Raw genomic sequence first — 14,005 nt, forward strand, 5'->3', positions numbered from 1 at the left:
TAAACTGTCTACGTTCTATCACAGTGTTTAGAATTATTTCACGTGTTTGGACTCTACGACGTGTTCTTATAAACAAATGAGTTTCACCTCTCTTGTGTCTACAATAGAGTCTGAATAGAGGCGTGTTTGTTTTGTTTGGTTTTTCTTTAATAAAGGTTAATTTTTGTAGGTAGTAATTTTACTAGTGTTATATATTTATATTGTTTTTTCCTGTATTATGTACACATTATTCAAGGAATTGTTAATGAATTTAGGATGAATGGTTAATAGTGTGTATGCAATTATGTTTTAGTATTAGTATTTTAATCAAAGAAAACTTTTGTAAAACCAAGTGTTTATTCATAGTTGCAAAGCAGGGAATATGGATCATCCAAAACTAAACTCTTCTATAGATATTCGTTGAATTATTTAGGACACAAGTGGTAAACGGACATCAAGTTGCATTATTCGCATTTTTTGTCTATTGGTGTGTACTTACCTATAAAAATTGCATCGATTTATATCTTGCTACAATATCCATTTGACAACAATTGATTAATATGCAGTATTCTGTCTAACCTGCTCAACCTAAACACAATTACATAAATCATTAACAGCAGCAAACATAAAAGCCAAAACATTGCTTCTTTCATTCAAGATTTGTTTTCAAAAGTTTTTAATTAATATATCATATCAAACAGATTTGTATGTAACGCATAGCATATTTTTGCATTGTTCTTAAGTTACTACATGACGATTTGTTTTCTGCAAATACGATATACCTCTTTTGTTGTTACAATTAAATTAATAAGATAAAGACTTGTACAATATATCTATATACGTTGCGTTATTTGTATTGTTTATCATTCGGAGTGAATTAGTGTATCACAAATAAAAAGGAAAATAAGCATCAATTACTGCATGTTTATCTTCTTTGGTGGTTTTCGATCCTTTAAAAATTATTAACTTGTATGCACCTCATATACGATGTTTTCTTTCAATCGTACATGCATGGAACAAACAGAATCTTTGCAAATAGAATCATTAAGGGGGGCTTATTATGCCTATACTATCCTCTAACTTTACTTTCGACTTATACAAAATGTACTTATACCGAGTAATACAAGATTTAGGGCATATGTTGATGAAAAACATATCCCTTTGAACTTTGCAAAAATATAGTATATACAGTGATGCTTCGTACAAGTGATGAAGAAAAACTTAACACTAATACAAGCAATTTTATTTCAATTTGTCCATTGTTAATTTTTCATTCGGATTATATTTCTGACCATACCATGTCGAAGGTTTTGTGTTTCTTATTGTGATATATAACTACTGGTGTGTAACTAACCTACATCTAATAACATCCATGCAACATTTGAATGGGCATAATAAGTTGGTAGTTAATCGTAATGGAATGTCCTCCCTTTTATGGTGACATCACATAATAAGCCATAACACCGAATGATAACTTTCTATGAAGAAACAAATGATGAGAAGGAACTGCTTGCACTGCCCGATGACTTTGTAACTTTTGACATGCAAAAAACGGCTGATATTTTATTATGTTTTGTCTGCTGTTATAAATCAAATTGTTATAATCAATAAAAAGGGAGATTATTATTTGATAACATCCAATAGCCACAGTGACACTACTTCATTGATCAGATTTCTTAAGCAATTCAAAATGACCAATTGTAGCTAAATATATATAAATTTTAGTTAGGTGGTCATGTTATGAGCACTTGATAGTTTGTATGTACATGTCTAACAAAAATAGAGGGGAAAGATACCATCGGGACATTCAACCTCATAAGTCGAAAGTAAACTAACACCGCCATGGCTAAAAAAACAAAAGTACACAAAAAATAATATAGAAAAGGTGAAGACTGAATATATAGAGAGTTATAGCGGACACAACCAAATATTCTTACTATTTATATATATATATATATATATATATATATATATATACGTGAAAAAAATACCAGAATTTAATTAATCCAATACAAGCAGTCATACCTCATCTCCTTATTTTCATATTTGTACATTGAACAGAACCCTCCTGTTTTTTTGTTTAATTATTCACATCGTATTCAGGCTAGACATGACAAGGAGTTTGACATATGATATAAACTATTATATAGAAGTTTGCTGGCTATGTGTGTCAAATGGTCGCATGTTTATTGAAGTATGCAGTAAATGTCACTGATGTATACAGCACATGTCACTGACGGATACAGCACATGTCATTGATATAAGCAGCACATGTAATTAATATTAGCAGCACATATCACTGCCGTATACAGTAAATGTCATTGACGTATATATTCCATGTCATTGTATTCATCTTAATAGCTTATATTCACATCGATTTCTCCTTAACGTTTTGCAATTAAACATAATCGTAATTCATTATAGATTTAGTCAAATTCAGTAAAATACCTTGCATAATAATTTTTGTACGAAATTCTCAAAACCTAGTCCCGACAGAAATGTGTATACATCACTTTAATTAAAAACTTTAAGGCAAAGAAAGACATAATGGACTAAAGAATAAGACAACTATACAAATAAACATTTACAGTAAAACAAAGATAAACAATGATTTACAAACATACCGAACTCTAAAGCAAATTCAAAAAGGAAGTTTATAAAAACTGGCAAAATCAAACGATATCGATCATTTGAACTAGTGAAAACAACTGCCATATTCCTGTTATTGTACATGCATTTCAGAAGAAAATGGTTTGTTTAACCTGAAATCCCCACTTGTATGAATTAAGATTAAGTATAATTTTCACTTCTCCTACCCCAATATAAATAGTTAGTCCTGGTGTTGTATCCCTACTCAGATCACGTTTAAGTAAAATCTGTTGATAGTTTAATTTAATACAAGGAAAAATTATCAAAGCAACAACAAGTAGATGTCTTGTAATTTCTTAAATGTTAGTGCATTACCATATCTAATAGCCGATCCTACAAATCTCACACTCTCTGGATCAGTAATGAAAGGTAAAATATTGTATGTAGTGTTTACAAATCCTACATCCTCTGAATGTGTAATGAAAAGTTAAATGTCCTTAGTAATGTTAACAAACACAATAATGAAAATCAAATATCATAATTTACAAAAGATCAATTATGCAAATTTCTGTTAAAGGAATATTGTGGGAGGTGTTTTGTTGTTTGTCTTTTCGTCTTTTGTCGTTTTTTGTTTGCCAGGGCATTGTCAGTTTGTTTCCAACTCCTGAGTTTTTGGTATTGTATAAATGGCTGATTAAGACATCTTTAAAAAAAACGTATCAGCTATGTTTCACCTTAAATATGAACACATCAAGTCGACGATTTAATTGTTGTTTCTTATTTAGATCAAAACAACTAATTACCCAATTAACAAACGCTGTATGAATAGATGATCCGATCTGGGTCAGTATTTAATTTTACAAACATTTTAATAACGAATTTGGTTGCTTCTTGTGAATTTTTCTTAGGTCCTACAAAAAATAAACATTTGAATGATTACGAATGTATGCATGGAAAGTAACTGTATAGTTATGTATTGGTGTTTTTATTTAAGTACCGTGTATCTTGTGATGATATTTGGGAATGGAATAGGTAAAGGTATTATTTGTTACTTCTTATTGTTCATTCGGAAAATACAGCTGTAAGTAAAATGTAGTTGTACATTTTCGAGAAATGTTCAAAAGTCAAATGCAACATAAAATAATATTCCCTATGAATTGTTACCTGCAGACAATATTTTATATTGAAAAACTGTAAAATATGTCCTGGACATTTTGTCATTATTAAATAGCAATCTGTGTTGTACAATTTTGTCAAATTGATCGGACAATATTCATTTTGAAGTTCTTTCCATGTCAGTCCATGCCAACATTGTACTGTCGAATACTGTCCTTGACGATAGTAAATTGTGGAATACTATCCATAACAATATGTGACTGTGAAATACTGTCCATGACACTATTTTACTGTGGAATAATGTTTTTGTTAACATTTTACTGTGGTATACTGTTCATGATAATATTTCTTCATTAAAGTATGTCCTCCTGGAGAATTCCTCCGCTATGAAATTGTAACAGTTGTCTTTTCTTATTTCCCTAACAGATTGTACATAAAAGTATATGTATAATGGTGACAGCATCATCCATTAAATAATGTTCGCCTGCATTATACACAAAATTTTTGAAATCATTTCTCGTTAAGCGTTTTAAAGGTATTAAAGTATTTTATCAATTAATCTAATAAAACATTTTCTTCAGTCTGAAAGTCTAGAAGGAATGAAGTGTCCTCTATATTCGTTTTATAGTTTGTTTTCCCTCCCTCCACCGGTTCCTACGCTAGTTTAACGTAATTTTAAATGGGACTTTATAGTTGACGAATATAACTGTACCTATTCATATCGTTTCCGTCTGTTACAAACACCTTAATGATGTCATTGTCCAAAATTTCGATTTATATATTTATTAGAAAAAAAACCATAGCAGTCAATTTAAACGGTTTGTATTTTCAATGTTTGGGCCTCGAGCATCACTGAAGAAACATTTATTGTCAAAAATGCGAATCTGGTGAAGAAATCTGACAGTCGGAATAACCCAGAATGACACTTATTTTATGGAACATAACAAGCCTACGTCAATTTAATGCATCAAGATAATAAAATAAGATAATAGTAGCAAAAATGATTGTCAACACCACTTGAACAAGACAAACAAAAACAATTAGAATAATTTACATAATATTGAGCACAATGAATTATGTTTGATAATATCTTTCGAGGAAATCCGTTTTAAAAATTTTAGCTTGATTGTTACATGCAGAAGAATTTTTAGATGATTTTTTGCACACCTCTCTAATTTTACTTATGAGTTATAACTTATTTCAACAATATTTGCATTCTCAAACAGTACTATACACTTCTTAATTTGCAAATTATTTTGTAAAAAAGGTCTTAAGACTAAAGCTAATAAAAATGGTAACATGAAACAAGCACTGGGAACACACTGTCTACATACATTAATATTGCCTTATTGATAACTCACGTTGAAATTCAGGAAAGTAATCCACTAAATTGGTTTGCATGATTTGTTCTTCTACGATGTCTTTTTTTTTTGTTAAAAAAAACAGCATTATTCCACAGTTCTGGATATTAAATTATTGTCATGAATTAGGATTTAGCTAATTCTAGACGATTCTAAAACAGATTTGAATTGATCTTTTAAATGTCTTTCAATTTGCAAAAACAAAAACCAAAGACCTAATAGTTGCGAATAAACAAAGATGGTGATACCATGTCATGTACGAAGTAAAACCTAACAATGGTTTGTATACATAAGTTCTAAATATTTCCGAAAATTACATGAACTTTGCCCGGCAGCTGTATGCATTTGTCATGTTGCTAAGGGCATTCAGGAAAACTAAAGATTGATTAACACAAATCCCACCAAACATTTTGTAGAAAAAACCGGGTAGTACAGGAAAATATTGAGAGCATTGTATCTCTGCATTTGACAAACATATATTTTTTTTTCAGTTTTCGTTATAAGTTAAAAATGAAAATACCTTCTTCGATATCACTGAATGTTTCGATTTTGTCATAATCAATAAGAGATACGATAAACATTAGGGTTGAAATATTGTCAAAATAATGAATCCATTTACATCACTCTGTGCTTGTGCCTCGTAATGATTGAATCTATTTAAATTGAAAAGATACATTATAAAACCTTGAAGTTGGTATCCAAATGTGTATTGCATATACTCAATTCAACATTTAAATGCTTTGCTTTTGTATAATTTGATATTGTCATGGTCTCTGATATAGTAATTGATATTTTTAGACAATTATTGTAGATGTTGTCGACCCCGAGAGAATTTCTTCTGTTTTCATTCTTCTCGCGTTTTTTTTTTTTTTTTTTTTAGGTTAATCATTTAATATCCTTTTTTGTAGCGGGTCTTATTTTTAGGAATTGTATTAAAGGTTTGCATAATGATACATGCATCACATATTCGAAGCATTTGTTTGTATCTTGAACATCTTTGTCGAATAATCGTTTGTCAACGAAGTATACAGCTATGAACATTTTTATTAATTACCTGAGTTAAAGACCATCAATATGATAAAGATGCTCTGTTATCCCATTGAAATTAACAGTGCAGTGCAAATGTCATGTAACATTGGTAGATAGTCAGATTCTGTACTTGGGTCGATATGATCCATTAAGCTGAAATCAGATGTTAAGTACACCGATTGCAAATATCTTGTTAAACTGACAATGACAAAACTTAAAATAGCATCAAGCAAATATCTGGAACTCAAACGTTCCATCAAAAATTGAATATGTTCCACTTCTAAACTTGCAAAACATTATGTGAATACCTATGAAAATATTAAAAATCACAATAAAAATGAAAAAACAAATAACTCAGAACTAAGCAGCATTGATTAAAAAAATATTCATGAAATAAGAACATTTACCAAATCTTTAGAATTTAAATGCTAGATGCTTTTGTAAAATGAGTACACTAAAAAAAGTCCGTCATCACACTTCTAGATATTCGATTACTGTGATAATTTTTGTGATAGGTTTCCTTGTTTGATATCTATGAAATCGAAATCGTTTCAGAATTTTCTCATTATTCAATGTACCATTCTTTGAAGATGTTGGCAAACTACACAATGTATGTGGTTTTCTGAACCAGTTTCGGTTTCCGTCTGGCGGTATTTTTTTTTTTTTACACTTGATAATTCTTGTTTGGAACTATCTTATTGGCAATCATACCACATCTTCTTATTTTGATAATATTTTTCTAGACTTTAACATGTACTATTTTCAAACGAGGTCAACGTTTATTGTAACGTGTTTTTGGCATCGGTCACACAATGCTGTTTTAAGAGCTACCGTCGGCATTAGGTTTGTTTTTTTCTGTTGTCTCCAAATTATTCAGTTAATACGTAGGGCTAGTAATTCAATGATATTCAAATCTCAAATACCCCTCAATAGAATTATTCCAATATAGTTATAAACTCCAAAAGAATCGAAAAAAACTCATTTGTAAACAAAAAGGCTTACTATAGATGATCTCAAATGTGTCATGCACTTATATTAAAACATATCATGTTGTTACTTACTGTTTGTCTCATTGACCTTTATCTCTTTTAACTTATTCAATACTCAAAATACAAAAATACATATTGTGTGAATAATATCTCTTTGTTTTAATCATGACAACATTTATATTATCCAACACAACTATACAGATGAGTAATGTTTAAAAAGAAAACACTACGTTTGTATACATCATTACTTATCATATGCCACACACATATATTAGTAACTTTATTGATAATCAAATCTCAACAAGCTTATAATCAAAATTATTTTACTGCGCAAGAAAGAAAACAAAAAAGACATCCTACAATTCCACGGACTTCTTCATCAATCAATAGTAGAAAGGTTTTATAAATAGATTAACATAGTGTGTGTATCTAATACACATAGTTACCTTGTGTAAACTTGTGACACTTTTCTTTACTCTCGTCACTACAAGTAAGGATATATATAATCAGTTGTGGAAGTCTACGTTCAATTGTTTATTATAAATCTTTTTAATCTTAACAGAGGAACAGGTAAGAATCAATTAATGACCAAAAAGAACAGGAAAAAACAATTGAATTGGTTAACCTGATAACATTTGGTAGACATTGACGTACTTCCTTACAAACTTATTTTCTCTGGTAAGATATGTATTAATCAGTCAGCTTATTGAATTACATCAACATGATGAAGTAAATCAATAAACGAAGTGTATCTTACTTTACGTTTAATTCCATTTTTAGGTTGTAACAAAACCTTTACTACAAAGACTGGATTGTTCATCTGGACAACGCTTGACATATACATTAACTAGCCACAGGTGACTTTTGTACTTTCTTTGAGTATCAAAAATGGCCCAAGCTGCAGCCTCGACGTGTGAAATATGTACTGCCGGAGCTGGTGAACATTATTGTCAACTGTGTGACCAATTATTTTGCGGAAGCTGTAAATTATCTCATTTACGCACGAAGATAAGTAAAAACCACACGTTTTTAAGCGGACCAAACATCAACAGGGAAGAAACACTACTTTGTACAGAACACGAAGAAATTTATTTATTCTACTGTCATGACTGTGATACTCCTGTGTGTAGAATTTGCTCCGTTGAGAAACACAGCCGTCATTTGATGACAGACCTTACTAAATCAACTGAGAAATTTAGGTCTGAACTTGCCAAGGATATTGAATCGAAGGTAACAACATCGAGGCAAAACGTAAGCAAAATTGAAAAAGACACAAAAGCTTACCGTGAGGAAGTCAAAGCTGTCATCAAAAACTTTACTGACGAAGGAAATTATTGGAAGAAATTGATTGATCAAAAAGTAGATAGTTTTGTTAAGCTAGTGCAGGATGAGGAACAGAAAGCATTACAAAAAACGTCTGCACACACCAAAGTTTATCGTGGAGTGTTCGAAAATTGTCAACAATGGCAAAAGAACATCAAAGAAATGGAAACAATAGCAGATGTATTATTGTTACGAAAGCTAAAACACCTTAAAATTGATGTGGACAACATAGATTTAAAACAAGTTCCCGAAAGGTCTTCCGTGTCATACAGAAACAAAAAGCATTCAGACACAGAAATAGACAGCCTATTCGGAGAGTTGAAGTTTCGGTAAGTTATCGATTCATAGAAAAAGGATATTTATGTTGATAAACAATGCATTGGTATGAACACTATTCTTTTAGATGTACGGTTTCTCCTATGTATTAAAGGTGTGTAACAAAGAGAGACAATATATACCAGAGGGTCATTCAAACTCATAACGTTAAAAATAAATAAATCGACAACACCATGGAAAAAAAAAATAAACAAACCAAAAGAGAAACACCAGTACACAACATAAGGATATAATAACACACTAACGAACATCTGTTTAAAAAAAAGGTATATCTTCAAAGGCAATCATACAAAGCACATTTTCCAGTGGTATATTTTCATGATTAATACTTCTGACACCAGGAAAGGAAAAGTTGCTTGAAATTGTTTAAAACAGAAATTTCGTACACCAATTTTGATACAACAAAGTACTGTTGCCTTAATTTAATGTTATAACTTTTTAGCAGCAACCTGTTTTGGCAGGTCGCCCTTTTCTGGTCCCGCTTCAATTATAGATAATAATGTTTAACCTCAATTTCAAGGTCTCACCTAGCACTACAAACTTCTCCGAGTCTGAAAAGACCAAATTTTGTGCTCGACCAGTAAATTCGAGCACAGATTTTACTTGATAAGACTCGACGTTATCTTGACAGTACTTAACCGAACTTAACTGTAGTCGACTTTAGTCTCAGTTTTACTTAATAAGTCTGATTCAGTACTTGATAATCTTGGTATAGTCTGAAAGGGTCTTGACAAATTCTCGACCAGTCTCGACTCAGTCTCAACCTGTCTCGACCAGTCTTGATTAAGTCTTGACCTGTCTCGACTAGTCTTGACTCAGTCTCGACCTGTTTCGACCTGTCTCGACCAGTCCTGACCTTTAAATTTAGTCTAGACTGGTCTGCATCGTCCCATCTAACTCAATTATATATTGTTCTTACAAAAATCCAGGTTATTTAATAGTTTGATTAATTGCTGTCAATTTAAAAGATTTAATTAGTAGGTAAAAAAAGGCTAGAATTTTCAGTTTTGATTACATTCAGATAGTCACCGTTAATTATATCTATATTTTTTTCCAATCAACTTGGATTTTCATAAAACTTTACAGCTATTGCAATTATCCATTGAGCTTAGAAAATGCCAGGTTGTTTTGTAGTTTGATTTATTGCTGTCAAATATAAGGATTTAATTAATAGGTAAAAAAAAGCTAGAATTTTCATTTCGGACTAAATTCAGACAGTCACCTTTGATTTTATTCATAACTTTTTCAAATCAACTTAGATTTTCATCAAACTTTACAAATGTCTCAATTATACATTGATCTAACAGAATGCCAGGTTGTTTGTTTGTTTGGTGTATTGCTGTCAAATTTAAGGATTTAATTGATAGGTCAATTAAGCTAGAATTTTCAGTTCCGACTAAATTCAAAAGTCACCTTTATTTTTGTTTATATCTATTCCATATCAACTTTGATTTTCATAAAACTATAGAGTTATCTCAATTATATATTGATCTTAAATCTTAAACATTGCTAGGTTGCTTGGTAGTTTGGTTTATTTCTTTCAAATTCTATGATTTAATTTGTAGGTAAAAAAAAGCTTTCAGTTTGAATTTCAGTTCCGACTAAATTCAGATAGTCATCATTAACAAATTTAAATCAACTTGTATTTTCATGAAAATCTTCAGCTATCTCAATTATACATCAATCTTCAAAAATACCAGGTTAATTGGTAATTTGATTTATTTCTGTCAAATTTAAAGGTATCTATCTGAGTTAATAAAAAACTGATTTTTTTTTTGAATTTTCTTTACCTAATAATTAAATCCTTAAATTTGACAGCAATATCCCAAACGACCGAACAACCTGACATTCTGTAAGATCAATATATAATTTACAGCAATGAATCAAACTATCAAATAACCTGGATTTGTGTAAAAACAATATATAATTGAGTTAGATGGGACGATTCAGACCAGTCTAAACTAAACTTAAAGGTCAAGATTGGTCAAAACAGGTCGAGACTTAGTCAAGACTGGTCGAGACAGGTCGAGACTGGTCGAGACAGGTCGAGATCATTTCAGACTATACCAAGATTATCAAGTACTGTATCAGACATATTAGATACAGTCGAGACCAAAGTCGAGTACAGTTCAGTGAAGTTAATTACTGTTGAGATTATGTCGAGTCTTATCAAGTAAAATCTGTGCTCGACCTTATTTGTCTTTTTGGACTCTGAGCGGTTTGAAGTGGCCTCTTATAAGGTCAGTTTTTGTTTAATTTTATCAGGTCGTTTATTTACATGTCTGTCTATATTCGTTATATCTACTTTTCCATGGAAGTATATTGAACATTGTTTCTAAATTAATATTGGGTCTTTTCAAAGCGAAACTTTACAGAAATCAAGGTTCAAACATCGCTAATGAAAGTTGAAAATCGATAAATTAAGATTATTGTTGTATGGTCCCTGATACTCATCAAGGTCTTCGACATGTTAGGGTTTGAGGGTTCTTTTTTAATGTATATCATGAATTTCAAGAACACGCTAAAGAAGTATCCACTGTTGAAAATACATCATTGTCACTAGCACAGGGTTGTAACCGTTAATGTTCGACTTCTAGTCACCGAATGATTTATCAGTTGTGTAACCAATGCTTCATTCACCACCCCACGTGTGATAAATAAGCTATCTGTCATTAATTTTCAGTTGTTTAATTACGAAATTTTGCCCGAAATGGACTTGAACATTTTTGTTATGTTTTGTGGTAACATAGGAACTCGCATACTTCAGTTATCAAATATCTCCATTTTTCAACTGTAAATGTCCTCTTCAGGATCTGCTTACCCTTCCGGAGTACCTGCGATCACCCCCAGTTTTTGGTGGGGTTCATGTTGCTTTGTCTTAAGTTTTCTATGTTGTTGTTTTTGTACTATTGTTTGTCTGTTTGTCTTTTTCTATTTTAGACATGGCGTTGTCAGTTTATTTTTTATTTATGAGTTTGAATGTACGAAAGGCGACTCGGACAAATTAAATGCAAGAAATCTGTGTCATTTTATTTTGTATATTATAGTTTATTAACATTTTGTTTTCAATTGCATTCACTTTGATTTGTATGAGTAACTTAAATATGTCACTGTCAGTAAGACAAATTATATTCTTTAATTTGTGTGGCAGGTACACACGTATAGCTTGTTAAACTTCTTTCATAAACTTTCAAAGTATGATATGACATAATTAATTTCGGATCATTAGTATTGAAGTAAACTTATACTTGTCTCCTGTACATTATAAAACTCATGATCAATGATTTATAATATTTATTTGCTGTAAATGTATTGATCACTAGTCCACCTTATTTGGTAGTTATATTTTTGTTTTTAAAGGGACAGTACAGCGTTGATGGAAAACACTGAACGCCAACAAAATACCAGGTAATACTATTTATTCATTGTTTTGCAAGGTTCGTGTAAGTACGTTAACCCAATTGAACTATAGAGATCAAATGCAAGTGATTAGGAAATAAAAACAACCATTGACCATTAAAGATCATGACAACGCAAAAAGCACAACACACATACTAGATAGAAGATCGGAACTGGCAGTCCAACATTCCGTCATTTAAAGTCATTATCAGAGCTTGTGAAGAAACGAAAAACAATATTCTGATAACGAAAAGATGGCGTGGCGATTCATCAAGATTCAATGACTTTCTAGATATAAAAAAGAAAAGATGTGGTATGATTGCCAATGAGACAACTCTTCACAAGAGAACAAATGACACAGAAATCAACAACTACAGGTCACCGTATGGTCTCCAACAATGAACAAAGCTCATACCGAATAGTCAGCTATAAAAGCCCCAGAAATAACGAATGTAAAACATTAAAAAGGAGAAAACTAACGGACTAATTACTGTACAAAAAAAAATGACGCTGTATAAAAACAAGGAGATCTGGTGTATTTGCCAATGAGACAACTTCCCGCCAAAGTTCTAATGAAGTGGATAAAAACAATTATAGGCAACACTAAGGTTTTCAACAAGGCCAGAAAAAACTATACCGTATAGTCAATTATAGGTCATTGTGTTATTGTTGTATGATAATTTTTGATATTCTTGTTTTTCATTTTTTCAAACATGCCTTGTCTTTATGCCTTTTTGTGTTTATTTTTTACATATGACGTGGCTCTGTACTTATACATCCCGTCATTGTGTTATTGTTCTAATAGTTGTTTTGTTTTGTTATATTTCATTTTTGCTCATATGCTTTGTCTATATGTCTTTTTGTGTTTCTTTGATACATATGACGTGGCTCTGTACTTATTCATTCCGTCATTGTGTTATTGTGCCAATGTTTCTTTACATATTTGTTTGTTTTTATGGTGTTTAAGATAATAACACAATGTTGACTGCTGCACCCCTATTTTTGACAGTTTTACCTATTATGTCTGTTTGTTTTGTTCACACATCGTTGTCAATATAATGGAATTTGATGCGACAATCAGGTTTAATCTACCATTTTCTACTTAAGAAAATGCCTGTACCAAGTCAGGAATATGACGGTTGTTGTCCATTCGTTTGATATGTTTGAGCTTTTGATTTTGCCAATTGATTAGGGTCTTTCCGTTTTGAAATTTCCTCGGAGTTCAGTATTTATGTGATTTTACTTTTTTTTCTATAGAAGGCACCAGCATAAAGTTAAATTTTTAGCAAAAATGTACTTGTAACTTGACTTTATATCAATGTATTCGTTGTTCATTTTCTCTATGTTTTTTTTTTTCTCACAAATAACGGATGCGTCATGTACGTGTTTCCCTAGTGGCAATATACAAATACTTGCATGTTGATCCAAAGATATGGATTACACTCTGAATAATCGCATTTCAGGCCACCAGAATATCAAAAGAGGTACAGATACACATGTCGTTCTTGTGGGTAAGTTAAAATAATAGCCACCTTGACAAAGTTGTTTTTATGTTTTTTATTAAAAAAAAAAATTGAATTGAATTGAATTGAATTGAATGATTGTCTGAGGTGTGTTGTCTGACTTATTGAGACATCATTTCGAGTATTTTAGGAAATTTGAAATGAATACTATAGAATTTGTTATTACTGATATTATCATTTGTTATGATATATTATATTACATAAGATATAAATGTTTCCCAAAATTGATAATATTGAGGTCAATATAGATATGTTCAGAATATTTGAGTTGTGTTGAGCATTTTTTTTCAACTTGAATAAAACAACACCATACAGAATTCTTTCAAAAGCTAATATACAGAATTATATTGGCTGCTAGCCG

At 31.0% G+C, this 14,005-nt stretch overlaps 1 protein-coding gene across 2 annotated transcripts in view; it reads left to right on the top strand.

Moving 5' to 3' along the window:
* The first annotated feature begins 7,856 nt into the window (after positions 1-7,856).
* The window catches only part of LOC127714550 (E3 ubiquitin-protein ligase TRIM36-like), a 38,474-nt gene continuing 32,325 nt past the window's right edge, over positions 7,857-14,005 (top strand). Inside the window, exons 1-3 of one of the 2 annotated variants that reach the window (XM_052220630.1) lie at positions 7,857-8,715; positions 12,083-12,130; positions 13,585-13,632. In XM_052220630.1, coding sequence (XP_052076590.1) covers positions 7,952-8,715; positions 12,083-12,130; positions 13,585-13,632 — 860 coding nt within the window. In that variant the 5' untranslated portion in view covers positions 7,857-7,951. The remainder of the gene's footprint in view (positions 8,716-12,082; positions 12,131-13,584; positions 13,633-14,005) is intronic. The other variant, XM_052220631.1, reaches the window with a different exon arrangement.

This window comes from Mytilus californianus, unplaced genomic scaffold (assembly GCF_021869535.1).
Source record: "Mytilus californianus isolate M0D057914Y unplaced genomic scaffold, xbMytCali1.0.p SCAF_9, whole genome shotgun sequence".
Lineage (NCBI taxonomy): Eukaryota > Metazoa > Mollusca > Bivalvia > Mytilida > Mytilidae > Mytilus > Mytilus californianus.